The sequence below is a fragment of the Thalassophryne amazonica genome, chromosome 7 (assembly GCF_902500255.1).
Source record: "Thalassophryne amazonica chromosome 7, fThaAma1.1, whole genome shotgun sequence".
NCBI lineage: Eukaryota > Metazoa > Chordata > Actinopteri > Batrachoidiformes > Batrachoididae > Thalassophryne > Thalassophryne amazonica.
In genome coordinates, this window is record NC_047109.1 from 47,635,771 (window position 1) to 47,653,965 (window position 18,195).

The 18,195-nt window shown below is 41.0% G+C and overlaps 1 protein-coding gene across 1 annotated transcript in view; it reads right to left on the reverse strand.

The window, feature by feature from the left end:
• LOC117513877 overlaps window positions 1-18,195 on the reverse strand; it is a 44,959-nt gene that overhangs the window by 17,210 nt on the left and 9,554 nt on the right. Inside the window, exons 2-5 of the mRNA XM_034174113.1 lie at window positions 13,998-14,124; window positions 10,406-10,578; window positions 3,111-3,295; window positions 2,799-2,940 (exon numbers count right to left, since the gene is read on the reverse strand). Of these exons, the coding sequence (XP_034030004.1) occupies window positions 2,799-2,940; window positions 3,111-3,295; window positions 10,406-10,578; window positions 13,998-14,124 (627 nt within the window). The remainder of the gene's footprint in view (window positions 1-2,798; window positions 2,941-3,110; window positions 3,296-10,405; window positions 10,579-13,997; window positions 14,125-18,195) is intronic.

An 18,195-nucleotide genomic window follows, 5' to 3' on the forward strand; every position in this document is an offset into this window, starting at 1 on the left:
CGCGACAGTAACACCGGAGGCGAAAGACAGTAGCTTTTCAATGCGACACCACTCAGTCAAACGGGCGTATGAAAAAGTCCCCCAAAATAATTTTCAAGCACAAATAAAAGAAATGTGTACTCACTAAGCGTACCGCAAGACAATATGAAGTTTTAAAAAAGTAGATCCTTCCGTATAAGACAAGAAAAAGGTGCAGATGCAAATTGACATAAATCCACAAATTACAGTTGGCGCGCGCAATGCATGCTGGGAGAGAGGGTCTTCTCCCTGACGTCTCGGCAGCGTCCTGGATGTGCTGACAGTTTTGCGGAGGGCTAAATTTTAGCTGTAAATTTCTCATTTTTAAATGAAGATTTCTCCGTTGAATGACAGATCTGGGCTTGCAGATTTACTTTACTACATTCAGAAGGATCTTATGTGTAAATATAAGTCATTTTTTGGTCCAAAGATCTGACTGCATTTATTTCAATGCAGGTCTACTTTAAATCTTCCATAAAGACTCACCTCTTTTCTCTGGCATTTAATCAAGTTTAAGTGGGCTTCTGGCAACATTGTATTTTAATTTTAATTAATTTATTAAATTCTATTCATAGTACCATGTTATGTATTTTAGTATTATTTATTGCAATTGCTGCATTTTGAGTATCCTGTATTAACGTGTACAGCACTTGACCTTGGTTGTTTTAAATGTGCTCTATAAATAAAGTTTGAGTTGAGTTGAGTTGACTTGCTCTATTGAGAGCACAATGCCCTACTGTATTTGTGTGTGGTACACCAACTATACAGTGGCTCAGAGGAAAATGCTCCAGGGGGTCATTAACATGGCCCAAAAGATCGTTGGCTGCTCTCTTCCCACACTTGAAGAAATTCATAGCTCCCACTGCCTCCAAAATGTCCGTAACATCATAAAGGACACTTTTCAGCTGGGTCATGCTCTGCTTGAACTGTTACCATCAGGCAGAGGCTACAGATCAACTAAAGCAAGGACAAGAAGATTGAAGAACAGTTTTTATCCATCAATACCTAAACTCAATACAGCCAGAATGTAAAGGGAAATGCAATAATGAGAATTGTGCAATCAGTATGAATGCATGTATGTGGGTTTATGCTTATATCAAACTGCTTTTATCTTTCTATTTTATATTACTCATTTATTTATATGTTTATGCACGAGCAGATGGCTTTTCCAATTTTGTTGTACTTGTGACAATGACTATAAAGGATATTCATTCATTCATTCATACTGCAAACCCAGTTATGCTGGTCATAAACTAAACAGAGAACATCAACGTTCAGTCGTTTCCCAACAATCTATTTTTGTGTGTGAGAAGCAAGAATGGGGAAATAAACTGCTTGAGTATTCTCTCTCAAGAGATCATCCTCATTTGTTGGAATGGCTGTTTCATTTTATTTTACCATCCTTCAAGACAAAACAAGGGTATGCTAAAAGCGTGAAATTCCATGATGTAATCCATCATTGCAATGACACTGTGTGCCTTGTTGTTGTTTATGTTGTAGTGTCACAGTGGTACTTGATGCAGATGCAGAAACACTTACTTTAATCATTTGTACTGATTTATTAGGAAGACACTGGTTTATTTCCATGTCATTGTGGAGAGGAGTGCTAATGCAATCAGATTCATACATATTTGACAGTGACACACATTTTGTAATTTTGCATGTATTCACCATTACAGTGGAGTTGAAATAAAACAATCAAGATGTGCTTGTAGTGCAGAATTTCAGCTTTAATTCAATGAGGTGTATAACAGAGGTACTGCCTTAACTGTTTAGGAATTATAAACAATTCCTCAATTTTCAGAGCACTCAAGTACTTGGACAAATTAAATATAATGTTAACTGCTGTTACAAAAGGAGTGGTGGCCTAGTGGTTCGTGTGCTTGGTTTCAATGCGGAAAGTTGCTGGTTCAAATCCTACCCCTATTATATTTCTCCATGTCATGTGGTGTGGGCATTTGGTATAAAACATGCAAAATCAACATGCACTTCTACCTTGGATCTCCTGTGACAAAAAAGAGGGAAGAGTATAAGGGACTTCATTTTACTGGTATTACAAATCATCACTCTTATACCCAGCAGTATAACTTGTAATACAGTAGACAAAAGTAGCATATTGCAAAGTTTCCTCAATTACAACCACATAACCATAAGTACGTCAAAGTAATCATGGATGTCTTGGTAGCATCAGTCACAAGTCTTCATCTTGCACAGTCACTCAGTTTTTGCTTACTCTAGACAGACCTACTATGCAGTACCATACTGTTTGACTGTTTGTCTTTCTTGATTGATGTGCGTGCACTTGAACGGGAAAGTGTGTCCAAATGTTCCCCTAGCAGTGTAAATGAAGTCCAGAATATATCAGTGACTTGGAAATGTACCCATTCCTGGAATTGGCTCAAGAAAACGTCTAAAAGTTGGGATCCTTATATTTAAAACATTATTACTTTCAGCCTGGAGGGTCTGTGCATAAAAATGGGTGAAATTTCTAAATGGTGAATGCTATATTCTTATTAAAGAAACTGAATTGGAGCTGAACGTGCATACGACATGCACAACTTGATCATTTCATTTCAATTACATTGTGGTGGTGTACATAGGCAAAATGACAAAAAACAAAAACTATGCCACTGTCAAAATATCTATGTACCTGACTGTAAATCAGATGGCATACTGAATAATAATGTATGCCAGTTGTGACCTAGATAGCAGATATTCACCTTTCTTTAAAGAAACAAGAATGCATTTAGGAATTTGGTTGTTGTCATCATTGTCCTTACCTTTCAGTGTGGCACAGAACAAGGCTTTCTGACTCGGAGACCGGCCCCATTCAGAGTTTGGCATGTAGACCACGTAGCCACAATACTCTGTGTGGTTGTTCTTCAAGTTGATGACAAAGTAGTTATTTTCAGTTTTATTGCTCTGGAAAACATTGGGACATATAGATTTAGACTTTTGAATGAGGGCATGAGTCACATGAATATTACAAATCTGGAACTACTTGAATATTTCAATTACAAGGAACTTTAATCAGGAAAAAACCCAAAATATAAAATTTGTATTTGGTTCTTACTGTCAACACACAGACTCACCTGTGCAGCCCACTTTGGTTGGGTGATAACTAAGATATAATAAGTTGATGGTATGGATGGCCAGCGTTTGGAGCTGTTAAAAATGTCTGCAATAGATTTGCCATTTGGTCCCAAAGGCAGTGTGACATTAATGTGTAAGGATGATGTCATCGTGGATATGTTCAACATAGGTTCACTAAGCACAGCTGTGGAGATAAGAAATGTGAAACATTTAGAGGAACACAGTTGAGTCTTACTTGAAAATAATGCTAGAGATTACAAACACCTTGATTAAAAACTGTCAAAATCAATTTTTCATAACACCAGACGACCAATGTTACTAAACAATTTGTATGTAAATAATATGCCTTATTAATCTGCATAAAAAAGTTTTTATTTTTGGCTCCCTTGATCAAAGAGCACCAGTTGAACTACTCATTTTCCATCTAACAACTTTTTTTTTTCCCGTATTGCTACTTCTGGTGTACTTACTGAATCAGTCTGATCTTTCCACCATGCGAATTAGGCCCATGGGCCTACAAACTAACATAAACAAATATAACATACACAGTTGGTCAATCCAATAGGCATAGTGTGCATTGAGTTAGTGGTACAGGTATATAAAAAAGATGTGCTTTTTAGTATATCCAGACAAATAATGTAATAATGCAGTGCTTATAATTAAGTTTGAATTTGTATATCGATGTGACACTTTTCACTGTCAGGTCAGCTTGTTCTTTTTTTTAAATAGTGAATATATAGATTGAGTTCAGGATTCACTCACTACTTTAGATTATCAGAAGGTCAACAGTTATTTTGAACCAAGATGCATGCCTCTTTAAATGTTATGGAACATGGAAGATTCCAGAAACATATGAAACAGGAGCAATCAGAGATTTCTGACATCCAGCAAGGGTCAACCCTTGCACATCATGACCCAGACTTTACCTGGATCTGGAGCCCATAATCTAATGCAATAATCTCAAAATGTTGCAATCTGATATTTAATTCACAATCTGGAACAGAATAGTGTCTTCCTGATCTTGGTTTTACATTGTGATGTCATATCCGTGAAGTAGTTTTGACATAATCCTTAACAGTCTACAAAGTCCTTAAAAGTCTACAGAGTGAAATCCAGATCCAGATCACCTGCAAATTTTAATGGGGTTTTCCAAAGCCTAACACCAATGTGCAAAAAATGTGATCAAAATTCATGAAGTACTTTTGAATTAATTCTCAAAATCCAACAAACTGAAGCATACAAATTGAAATCCTGATCCAAAATCCGGATCCAGATCACCACCATGACCTAATATGTATCTGTGATGAAAATGTTCTCAAAATCCGTGCAGTAGGTTTGACGTATTCCTGCTAACAGACAGACCGACAAATAAATAAATAAACACTGTGGTGCATTAACAAAGTATTGAGCAAAGGGTGTGAATACTTATGGACATGTGATTTCTTACTTTTTATTTTTAATAAATTTGCCAAATTTCAAAAAACTTTTTCATGTTGACATTGTGGTGAGTAGAATGTTGAGGGGAGGTATAGGTTCTGGTGATGTCATCCTACTGACTAGCAGCTCAGGGCGATGAGAATTTTATTATTTCACCCTGTATAAGTATCAGGATTTTGTATTTTGTCACATTAAGTTAAAGGGAAAATGAGGTGAATACAGGGAAAAGAGACACACAATAAAAAACTGTGGCTGAAGACTGCGCAAGTGAAGACAATGCTGCGGAGACCACGCTACCTCAAGAGCCCAGCAAAGAAGCTAATGCTAGCACTAATATTAGTGCTAACAATGAGCCAACTTCCATCATTTTGGCGATGGTGCTTGGAGAAATACGAGGCTTCCGCAAGGAATTTCAAGACTTTAAATCTGACCTGTCCAGCGTGAACCAAAAGATAACAGAAGCTGACACTCAAATTGACCAAGTGGAAGACCATGTCCAAAATGTGGGGCAGGTTCTGACCAAGATGATAAAAATCATAAGTGAGCAAGAAAGCAAACTTATCAAGAAGCAAGATCCAGATGTGATAATCTAAGAGTCTATAATATTTCGGAGGAGGCAGAACGCTCATCCATGGTGAGCTTCATGGAGAAAGTTCTTCGGAGCAGTCTGGACATCCCCGAGTCTGTCAGCCTTGACACCGAGGGAGTGCACTGGGTTGGAGCCCCCAATCCACAGGGGAAGGGCGAAAATAAACCCCGCTCCATAATAATAAAGTTTGCTTGCTTCTCAACTAAAGAAGAAATTTTACGCAGAGCATGGACCAAAAAGACTGCACTCCTGGAGGGAAGAAGAATATATTTTGACCAGGATTATCCTCCTACTATCCTCCAGAGGTGCAAAAAATACACCAAAGCCAAATGAGCGCTGAGAGAGAAAAACATCATTTCAGACTCTCTTCCCCGATAAACTGAGAGTGTTTTACCGAGACGGGGCAGTGCCTTACTAGACAGCAGAGGAGGTGATGGCAGACATGACAGCGAAGGGTTTCATGGTGATAAAGGTAACGCCGAAGGAGAGGCTGATGGAGCAGCTGTCACGGTCGGTGTGGAGACTGATGGAGAAGTAGCCGCAGCGGGACATCAGGGAGCACTGGGAATGAGTCATCCGAGAGAAGCTCCAGGTCTTCAAGAGACACACATCATCCACCTCCGAGGACCAGTGAGGTTACACAAGTTTTATAACATCCCATCTGGTAGGCTTATAGGAAACTTTACTCTTTTCCCTCACTAAATGAGGATATCTAATTGGAGAGACTTTAATTAGTGGAGAAATGGACACGTTAAATTGTCTGCGGGGCCCTCTTTCGTTAGAGAGGAGAGGTTTCCCCCGCTGGTAGTCGATAGTCATGACACCTTGCAGGGTCAGTTAGACCCCTACCCTGGAATCACAGTTGTATTGTAATATTTATTTCCTTTTGTGTTGTTGTTCTGTGTTCACATTTGTTAAGGGAACTGACCATTTTCCTCTAAATTACGATATTCTGTACAACATAAGTAGAATAAGTAATGAGTAATTGTAGTATTAAATGTGTCTCATTTAATATAAAAGGGCATTTGGTATAGTTACAAGACATGGAGACATGGAGTCCGAGTGGACCATGTTCTCCACCTCCATTGTCAATGCGGCCGCTCGTAGCTGTGGTCACAAGGTCTCTGATGCCTGTCGAAGCGGCAATCCCCAAACCCAGTGGTGGACGCTGGAAGTAAGGGATGCTTTCAAGCTGAAGAAGGAGTCCTACTTGTCTTTGTTGGTAAGTGGGACCCCGGAGGCAGCTGACAGGTACCGGCAGACCAAGCGTGCTGCAGCCCGTGCGGTCGCAGAGGCAAAAACTCGGGTCTGGGAGGAGATTGGGGAGGCCACGGAGGAAGACTATCGGTCAGCCTCGAAGAAATTCTGGCAAACCATCCGATGCCTCAGGAGGCGGGAGCAGCTGTCCACCGGCACTGTTTACGGTGCGGGTGGGGAGCTGTTGACCCAGACTGGGGATGTTGTCGGGCGGTGGAAGGAATACTTCCAGGATCTTCTCAATCCCATCGTCACGTCTTCCGAAGAGGAAGCACAGATGGGGGACTCAGAGGCGGAGTCATCCATCACCCAGGCCAAAGTCACAGAGGTGGTTAGAAAGCTCCTCAGTGGCAAGGCTCCTGGGGTGGATGAAATCCGTCCTGAGTACCTTAATTCTCTGGATGTTGTGGGACTGTCTTGGTTGACACGCATCTGCAACATCACGTGGAGGTCGAGGACAGTGCCTCTGGATTGGCAGGCCAGGATGGTGGTCCCTGTGTTTAAGAAGGGGGAACGGAGGGTGTGTTCCAACTACAGGGGGATCACACTCCTCAGCCTCCCCAGTAAGGTCTATTCCAGAGTACTGGAGAGAAGAATTTGACTGATAGTCGAACCTCGGATTCAGGATGCGCAATGTGGTTTTTGTCCTGGTCGCAGCACACTGGACCAGCTCTACACACTCCATCGGGTGCTCGAGGGTTCATGGGAGTTTGCCCAACCAGTCCACATGTGTTTTGTGGATCTGGAGAAGGCATTTGACCGTGTCCCTCGGGGCACCCTGTGGGGGGGGTGCTCCGGGAGTACGGGGCCCAGTGTCCATTGATAAAGGCTATCCGGTCCCTGTACGACCGCAGCAGGAGCTTGGTTCGCATTGCCGGTAGTAAGTCAAACCTGTTTCCAGTGCACGTTGGCCTCCGCCAGGGCTGCCCTTTGTCACCGGTTCTGTTCATTATCTTTATGGACAGGTGCAGCCAGGGTGTAGAGGGGTCTGGTTTGGGAACCACAGAATCTCATCTCTGCTGTTTGCGGACAATGTGGTTCTGTTGGCTTCGTCAAATCAGGACCTTCAGCGTGCACAGCGTGCTGAGTGTGAAGAGTCCGGGCCATGGTTCTCGACCGGAAAAAGGTGCCTTGCCCTCTTCAGGTTGGTGGAGTGTTCTTGCCTCAAGTGGAGGAGTTTAAGTATCTCAGGGTCTTGTTCACAAACGAGGGACGGATGGAGCATGAGGTCAACAGACGGATTGGTGCAGTGTCTGCAGTGATGTGATCGCTGTATCAGACTGTCGTGGTGAAGAGAGAGCTGAGTAGGGGGGCAAAGCTCTCGATTTACCGATCGATCTACGTTCCGACCCTCACCTATGGTCATGAGAATTGGCTCATGACCGAAAGAACGAGATTGCAAGCACAGGCGGCCGAGACGAGTTTCCTCCGCAGGGTGGCTGGGTGCTCCCTTAGAGATACGGTGAAGAGCTCGGTCACTCGGGAGGAGCTCGAAGTCGAGCCGCTGCTCCTCCACGTCAAAAGGAGCCAGCTGAGGTGGCTATGGCATCTTTTCCGGATGCCCATGGACGCCTCACTAGAGAGGTGTTCCGGGCACGACACATCGGGAGGAGGCCCTGGGGAAGACCCAGGACATGCTGGAGGGACTACATTTCTCGGCTGGCTTGGGAACGCCTCAGGGTTCCCCTGGAGGAGGTGGGGGAGGTGTGTGTGGATTGGGAGGTCTGGGCGGCTTTGCTTGAGCTGCTGCCCCCGCAACCCGATTCCGGATAAAGCAGAAGAAAATTATTGGATGGATGGATGGATGGACAATATGTATGGGCAGGGAAGAGACCTAGAGTCAGCTTCAAAAACTTACAATTAGCTAAAGAAAAAGGAGGATTGGGCCTGCCATCTCTTAAGAACTATTACCGTGCAGAACAGATTAAGACAGTGCTGTATCTTATAATGCCCAGTGGAAAAGTATTGAGGAGAAAATCTTTTCTGTCCCAATACAATCCATGTTGGCAGACCAAAATATTCAAAAATACATAAACAGGGTTGATAAACCTTGGGTTCAATGTACTCTTTCAGTATGGAAAAACATGGTGAAAGAATACAAACTTGATAAAGACACTGCAGTGTTAAAATGGTATACATATGATTCTGACTTGGTTCTAAACTGATTAGATTCACAATTTAAAACTTGGACCACCAAAGGACTACCAACTTGATTAAAGATGGTAAATTAATTAGTTTTGAAATACTGAAACACAAATATATCTTAAAAAAACAAGACTTTTATTGATACTTGCAGATACGACATTATTCAGACACAAAAGTAGATATGGTATCTGATGTTATCTGGATCTGTTAAAGTTGTTTAAACATGCATAAGCTAATGATGTCAAAAAAAAAAAAAATCTTTTTTGTATAAATTTTTGTCAAATCACATGTCATATTCAGCTGGGACTGTTAAGGCACTATGGGAGAAAGCAGTAATAAGCAGTAATAAACATAACCGAGGAGGAATGGACACTTATATGGAAAAATCAATGGAAATGTACTTCCTCACAGAGATGGATAGAGTTTGGATGGAAAACCTTGATTAGATATTTTATTCCTCCATGTCAGAAGTCTCACTATGGTGGAAACCCCCCTGTCTGTTGGAGAAAATGTGAACAAATCACTTCCATACTCTGTTCATTAATTAAACAATATTGGAATGACATTCATGGAACACTGCAAGAAATTTTTAAATGTGTAATCCCCTTTGAGATTAAGATAATTTTTTTGAAAAGTACCACAGGACTGCATGAAAAAAGATAAATCTTTATTTAGTATTTTGTTGGTTGCGAGTAAGAAGTGTATAACCAAAAAATGGTTATCACAGGAAGTACCAAATTTGACAACATAGTGGGAAATAACATCAGATATTTACAAAATAGAAGAGATTATGTTGGGAAAAGTGGGTTGAATACACAAACTTAAAAAGGCTCAGTTTTATTTGGAAAATGTGAGTAGATTGATTAATGTTTTCATTTTCTATTTTTTACTTTATATGATGGGAATGTAAATTAAGAATTCTAAACACTATTGAGGAGTGTACATACTATATCTGTACATGTTTAATGTGCCCATCATTGTTGAAAACTCATAAAGAATAATAAAAAAAAAAATTTGAGGGGAAATTAATTTATTCCATTTTGAATAAGGCTGTCACATAACAAAATGTGGAGCTCTGTGAATACTTTCCAGATGTAAGTGCCTTCCAGTGCTTTATTTTAAGAGCAGAAAAAATAATTTAAAGAGTTAAGCAAAGGCTTCTGATCTTCTGATCTCCACAAATCAAGTTCCTCCTTAAGAGCCACCATCAAAACATTCATGCCACCACAAACAACTGTACAATCTACTGTGCAAAAATATTAGAAATAAACTTTATACATTCCTGGGTATTCTTGATTATTTGAGCCTCTTTCATTTAGTGTTGACAGTCTTCCAAAACCTCACAATTATATTTAAGAACAAAGCTGGTGGAAATAGATAAAATGATTTCTTCATCTGACAAGAAGCAATCATTCCAGTGCTATGGCCTGTAAACCAGCCAACCAAGGAGGAAGCCGTTACTCTAAAATTTACACACAAAAACCTTGACAAAAGTCTGCAGTTCACCAGGATAAAGGCCTAGCACTTTGTTAAGATAAGACAAAAATGGAAGTCTATCTATTTGAAAGTCTATCTGATCTCCTCAAGTCAAGTTAAATGATTAAAACACAATACGACCTAATGAAATAAAATGTGAAAATAGAAGTTGAATTAGTTTTGTCTCGATTAGTATTTTTTCTAAAACCCCATGGACATAAAGTAATATTCTACATTCTAAAACTGAGTTGAAAGGTTTTAGCCAAAGGATATGTAAAACTTATCACCTGGACTGTAAATACAAATTCTCGACAGACACACACACACACACACACACACACACACACACACACATACATACATAAAATGCATTTTTTTTTTTGTACGTACTTTCTGCTATTGGCTTAAAAGTGTTTGTGCGGCCAAGCAGGTGACCATTGGCAAACACCTGAGCCATGTAGTGAACATCCAAAATTGATGGGGTTTCTGCAGTCAGGTCACAGGTTAGAGCAGTAATGTTCTGACACTCCTCTTTAATCTGGTAATCATAATCCTTCAAATCACTGTAATGAGAGAAGAGCGGGTGAGAACCAGAGTCTTCTATCCAAAAGACTTCATTTTTTTTTTCAAAAAACAGTTTCAAAGTTTCTGCCTTGTGTAAATTCATGTGTTTGCCAGATTTTTTAAAATGCTTTTAAGTAACTTATATTGATGTTAAATATATGTTAAAAGCATAGAAAAAATACTGGGCAGAGAGATTTTAATAAATTTGTAGTAAATAGTATAGGTTCTGGCACCAACAAATCTGGCAAAGACCCGAATTGTGGGTGACAGACTAGAACACAACTAGAAGTTTACAACCATTATTTCAAGGGTGTGCCTCCTCCTATTTCTAGTTCCACATGGGAGTGAATGTGAGGTACTGCTACCTATCGTGTGGCAAATGTCGATATTGCAAGTTTTCCCACCTACAAAGAATGGAAAAGTCTGTAATTTTTATCGTAGGTATGGTTCAACTATGAAACAGAATCAAAAAAAAAAAAAAAAAAAGAAATCTGAAAATCACATTGTATGATTTTTAAATAATTAATTTGCATTTTATTACATGAAATAAGTATTTGATCACCTACCAAACAGCAAGAATTCTGGCTCTCACAGATCTGTTAGTTTTTCTTTAAGAAGCCCTCCAATTCGCCACTCTTTACCTGTATTAATTACTGTATAAAAGACACATGACGACACCGTCAACCAATCACATGCCAACCTATCCACTACGGCCAAGACCAAAGAGCTGTCTAAGGACACAGGGGCAAATTTGTAGAACTGCACAAGACTGGATGGGCTACAGGATAATAGTCAACCAGCTTGGTGAGAAGGCAACAACTGTTGCCGTAATTATTAGAAAATAGAAGAAACACAAGATGACTGGCATTCTTCCTCAGTGTGGGGATCCATGCAAGATCTCACCTCATGGGGTAAGGGTGATTCTGAGAAAGCCCAGAACTACATGGAGGACCTTGTCAGTGACCTGAAGAGAGCTGAGACCACAGTCACAAAGATTACATTTGTAACACACTATGCCATCATGGTTTAAAATCCTGCAGGGTTCGCAAGGTCCCCCTAATTAAGCTAGTACATGCCCAGGCCCAGGACCAGAACTAATACGATAATTGTCTGTGGACAGGTATGTGTTACTATCTCATTGTTTAACTGTAGAGTTAACACATATGTCAAATGATTAAAGTTTATTTAAATGGGTACATATTGTTTGGGGGTCAACTAAACCAATCAACAGCAAATGGAAAGCTCTTTGGACTGTATGGAAAATCTGAGTCTGAAAATCAGCATTCATTCATTCATTTTCTGCTGCTTAACAGTCTGAGATGCCTTGGTAGCAGACCAAGTACTTCAGCCCTAACTATCCTTGGTGAAGTCCTCTAACTCTTTCTGGGGAATCCAGAGGAAATCCCAAACCAGCTGTGAAATATGATCCCTTCATCATGTCCTGGGTGTTCCCCATGGTCTCATCCCAGTTAGGTGTGCCAGGAAGACGTCCCTAGGGAGTTAACCCAGGGGTCATTCTAACCACATGCCTGAGCCACCTCTGCTGGCAACTTTTGATGCAAAGAAGCAGTGGCTGTCCTCCGAATCCTGATACCTTCACACTTCCCACCCTGTTACACTCAAGAGTTTAAGTCCAGATACCTTGATGGATGAACCTAAATTCTGCCACTTGTATCTATTGCCCGATTCTTTCAGACAATACCCAAAGCTCATGCCCATTGGTGTGTACAGGTGCGTAAATCGACTGGTAAATCTTGCCTTGTAGTCTGGCTTAGCTTGAGTACATGTTCCCAGACCTGACATTATACAAATAATGAATGTTAATTAAATATTTGTTCCATTGAACGAATTTAAGAACATTCATTATGTGTTTTATATAACGACTAAAATAGATCCTTGTCATTTGATATTTATTAATTTCTAAACAACAGTCCGAAGTCAGTGCACAGCACTGACTTTGGACTTCCATTAAAAAAAAAAGACTGTCTGTAGTTCCTCAGTCCAGCCAAAAATCACTTCAGTTTTTCATCTGAACAGCTCTTCTTGCATCCAGACGGCTTACAGCGGAGTGGATTGTGTGTGTGGATTGTGTGTGTGTGTGTGTTACAATAATTAGCAGCGTCAATTAGCTCAATCAAATCATGGTGTCGTTGTCTCCCACGTGCGCGCACAAACACACAACCAGATCGGCACTTGTGCGCACGTGTACTACCAAAAAAAGATTGTGTACATCCTCAGTGCAGCAAAAAAAATCACTTCAGAAATTTGTCCAGCTTTTCATTCCTGCTAACAGCCTCCAGACAGTGCAGTGGATTTGTTTTGTTTAAGCATGTGTGTGCACGCACCCGCATGTATGGGCGTGCGTGCATGTGCATGCATGAGCACGTATGGGTGCACGCGTGCATGTGTGTGCATGTTTGTGTGCACGTATGCAGACTGCAATGGTTCCAAACGTATGGAACCAAATTTTCACTCTGAATGGAACCAAACGTCACTCTAAATGCAATGCAACACAAATGGGATGAATTTATCGATGTCATGTGACATACAAAGCACCAATCAAATGACAAGGATCCACTCAGCCGTTATATATTTCCTTTTATTGTGATGTTTGAGGCAGAGTCATAAAAAGGGAAGCACACCAAAATATTTCCATGACCATTGGTCAGGAAGAGGACCTGCAGGTCTTCTTTAGTTTTCCACTCAGCCACATTAGACTTGAGCTGATCCCCAACGAAAGTATTATGCATCTCAAAACAACATGCTGGTTGAAAGAAACAAATAACTGAGCCAGTATACACCATTAAGAATATACGGTAGGGCTATAACTTGAGAACAAACACGTTATAAAAATGCACCGCTGTGTAGGTGCAAACTAAGACACAGGATTCATGGAATAGATGAAAGCTTCTATATATCTGTTACAATATTCATTAATTTTCTATACCTGCTTACTCCAATCAAGGGTCACAGGGAGGCTAGAGGCTAGGGTCCTATTCCAGTATTTACAGGGCATGAGGCAGGGTACACCCTGGACAGGGAGCCAGTCTATCACTTGGCCACATATAGACCAAGAAAATCATTCACGCTCACACCTACGGTCAATGTAAAGTTACCATTTCACCTAACCTGCATGTGTTTGGTGGTGGGAGGAGAATGTACAAACTCCACACAGAAAGGACAAAGTGGGAAGCAATCCCACGACCTTCTTGCTGTGAGGCAACTGTGCTAACCACGAAGCCACCCTGTCACCTTTTACAATATTACTATTTCATATTGTTTATGTAACTACTATGAGCTAATGTCTACTGGGCAACAGAGTTTTCTTGCTGTGACCTTATCTCCATATGAATCTGCAAACCGGGCAACAGATAGAGAAAAATTAGAACAATCAGTCATCTGTCATTGTGGATCTCACCTCCGGTACTGGACGCTGTAGAAAACCTCTTCCTCTGGGAAATCAGGTTCGAAATGATGCCAATGGAGTGTGTTGTTGAAGTTTCTGGAGATGAAATACACACTCTCATTGCCAGTGGAATGACAAGCTGTGGGATAAAGGACAGATGGGAGGTCACACTTCCATTTGTGTACTGGACAAATCCACTGAGGACAAAATCCACTGAGGACAATCCACATGTGGGTTTTGAAGTGGGTGTATTTTTATTTATTTATTTTCTTAAACTGTGGCCAGCATGCCAATCCTGCCATAGACACTGATGGAAGATTTCAACAGGCTGGTGCAAAAGAATGTCATACCCAGAAGAGAACAACAATTTGGCATTTAGTGTTAAGAATAAGGCCATTTTGATAGTCAGAAGCAACTGGTACATGAAATTTTGTCCTTCAATTAGAGGACCACTACTTTACCTACTAAGGTGTGGTCTGTCCCCCAGACGCTATTATTACTTCTTAGAAATATGCAGTGATTGATTATTTTTTTTGCATCATCTTAATGTCAAATGCACATTTTGGAAAGAAATTAAATGACAGCCATGAGTCCTACTTGTCCTGCAAGATATCAATTGGGATGGATGGTCTTTTTTTTTGGTTAAGTAGGTTTCGCAATGAAGAAAATTACCTGGAAATATGTAAGTCACAGCTTCACCAGAACGTGAATTCTTCAAATTATGATTTGGATTAACTATGGAATTGATCAACTGGTCTCTCAACGCCATTGACACTGTTGCATGGCTGGGGGGCCTGGCTGCCTTTTTGTTTCTGTCTTTTGTTTTTCCTTCCAGGTGGCTTGCATTTGGGACTGAGTGGCTGTGTTGCTGAGGTTATCAGGACCTCACCCTGATCACCTGCGGCTCGTCAGGACTCACAGCTGTGGTGCATCTATATGGATTGGAACATGGTGGCATTTAAGACTGGAGTATACAGTGTGTATTTGCCAGAGACTCGACCTTGTGACCAGACGGGTGAGATCGTCGTCTCGGGAGCCATCTCATCATCAGTGGATGCAGAGAACGTCCAGGGTTTGATGCACGGTCTGTGAAAGAGGAGGGGGTGAGGTCTCACGCTCGTCAGCACACTTCCTGAGGTATGTTAGATTTTGTGACTAACGTTTATACAGTCAGTAAATGTGGTGTCCCTCACACCTTATTATATTGAGCTGTACGTTAGTCATGTATCGGCTTCCACTGCAGTGGAGTTTTGTGAACTGGATGTTCCATGCCTGCAGGTTGGGAAGCTGATTAGTAATTAAGCCAGGAAGTGTTTGCTGTTTATGTACACCTTTGAGTGTTCTCTCTGTGTGTAGAGTGTGGACTCACATAATGGTTCCTTCTTTCACAGACTCGGTTTGTTGCGGCCACCTGGGGGGTGTCAGCGGGGTCCTTGGGTCCGAACGGCTTCTGGCTCCGGACCGTTAGCGCTGCTGGGAGCGCACCGTATCACCACCACGCCAGACCGCACACTCTTTTGTTGTTTTTGTATCACATCACTGTTATGTATTAAATTCAGTTAGCCTTTGTACCGTGCTCTGCTTATTTCATACTGGGTCCTTCAAACGCTGGTCGGTTCTCCGAGCTGCGTCCGACACATAACAGACACCATTTGTTTTCGACAAGAAGATCAGGGTTTGGGGACCCTGCATGCCCGGATGGAACCTACCCAGCGGGCTTTGCTCTCGACGGCTGAGAGAATGGAGTGTGACATGTGGCTCCACTCTCTGTGGAAGACGTTGAGGATTCATTCTTTTTCGCTTTATGGTGGGAGGTTTGGTGCTGATTGGTTTGTGCACTGCCCTGACCCACAGGAATATTAGCAAGACGGCTGCTTCCAGAATTTTGTCCCCTCATCAGTCCGTCATAATTAATGAGTTGGGCAATGCTGTGTAATCTCAGACTGCGTGAACTCTTGAACTCAAATGCAAAATGGATTCAATCTCGGAACAAATCACTGCATTGCAAAGGAATTGTACTGCTGAGGACCAGAGAATATTCTTCATAAATTTGGACTCTCGACAGTCAGGGGTGCAGTAGATAGAATTCTGTGTCTCTCCGCGAAACATCAACATGGCAGCCTTATCGGCTCCTGAAGGCCAAATTCCCTGCTCTTCTACCAGAAGGATCTACAGCCTTGGTGAAGGAATTCACCCCCCCCCCCCCTTCTCATCCCCCCCCCCCCCAGCCTGCTGTTGCCTAGCAACATCAGACTTTACACACACACACGGACAGAAACTGTCAGAAATTTAACTCATCTGCACACGACACGTCTCCCTCCCTCCATCCCTATTACCCCCCCCTCGTGTCTCTCCACTCCCCCCACCATGGCTTCCTCATTGCCACCTCGAAGGCAGCGTGTTTTTTTTTACTGCTGCTGCCTTCAAACCCCAGGCTGGGTGGCGCAGGCCTCATCCTGCTGCGGCCTTCAAGCACTTTTCCTCAATTGGGAAGACGGACTATTTCAAGTTCAGTGCACATTAACAATGTCAAATGTATATGTGTTGTCTTTAATTTTGAAGTGTGCCATTATTACGGTAAACAAGTAATAATTGTGGATTAATTACTGTATCTTGTCTGAGGTAATTGGAGTGTAAACGTAATTGCCCTTTTTTGGGATCAATAAAGTTGTCTGAAGTCTGAAGTCTGAAGTATGTGGCAGCAATGATAAGAACTGTTTAAATTGTTGATGAAAGGAAAGAAGCTAATATAGCCTCATATTCCTCATGACAACAGCATTTAAATTCACAATTCACAAACCAAAACACAAAACAAATATTAAATATATACCCATATATACCCTAAAATATTAGGGTATATATGCATCCAGTGATTTCTTAAAGCAAATAATTGGTGAGAAGTGTTTTGTTATTATACTGGAATAACTGATCTTTTTTTTTCAAATGCATTCTGAGCTCTATGGATGGATGTTCATGCAAACATTTTCTCAGATTCACCTTGAAAGCTTTGTATGAACTTGCGATGGGCTATTTTAAATATTAATTTCTGGTTAATAATATTCTCAAACTTGGAAGATGCAACGTACAAAGTCCAAATATGTGAACATTAAACCCCAGTTTTTGTTTGTTTGTCATAATAAGGGTTTATGTTACATAAATGCTCAAACATTCATGAAAAAATGCACTACCCTTCCAGTTTTATTTAAGTTAAATTTTATTTTATTGATATTTCAATTTAATGTTGTTTATTTTTATGTGTTTCTTCAATCCTTTTGCAAGTTCCTGTTCCTATGTGGGTTCATGTGGGTTCTTGGTGCCACGTTGTTTGTAAAATTAAAATGATTTATATTTAAAAGTTCTGAAGACAGAGACCACAATGCAAGTTACTGTTACTCATTATGCATTTTACATTTCTTGCAATAATTTGCAAATATCATCATAGCTTTTGAACTTTCAATATTAGTTGTATGTGTGATACTGTATGATATATGTGACTAGAATACATTATTGCGATGTAAAATGAACAGAGTTAAAAATGGTTATTTGAAGACCAAATGTTTATTAAATTGGCTGATTGGGATTCATATAAATAGATATGAGTTTACAGGAGATTGAGTGTGACCTTTGTCAACATGATAATATCTGCAAACTAACATCCGCTAACTCAAAACTAACTTCCACTCTTTTCAAAAGCTCATGCACATATACGAGGTCTATTAGAAAAGTATCCGACCTTATTATTTTTTTTTTAAAAAACATATGGATTTGAATCATGTGTGATTACATCAGCCAAGCTTGAACCCTCGTGGACATGCGAGAGTTTTTTCACGCCTGTCGGTGACGTCATTCGCCTGTGAGCACGCCTTGTGGGAGGAGTGGTCCAGCCCCGTCATCGGAATTCCTTTGTCTGAGAAGTTGCTGAGAGACTGGCACTGTGCTTCATCAAATTTTTTCCAAAACTGTGAGGCACATCCGAGTGGACACCATTCGACAAATTAAGCTGGTTTTTGGTGAAAATTTTAACGGCTGATGAGAGATTTTGGATTGTTTCTATCGCTGTAAGGACTTCCCACGGAGCGGGACGTCGCGTAGCGCTCCAAGGCGACGTCGTCATCCTGTTTCAAGCTGAAAACCTCCAAATTTAAGCCTCTGTTGACCCAGGACGTCGTGAGAGAACAAAGAACTTTCAGAAGAGGTCAGAATCAGCAGT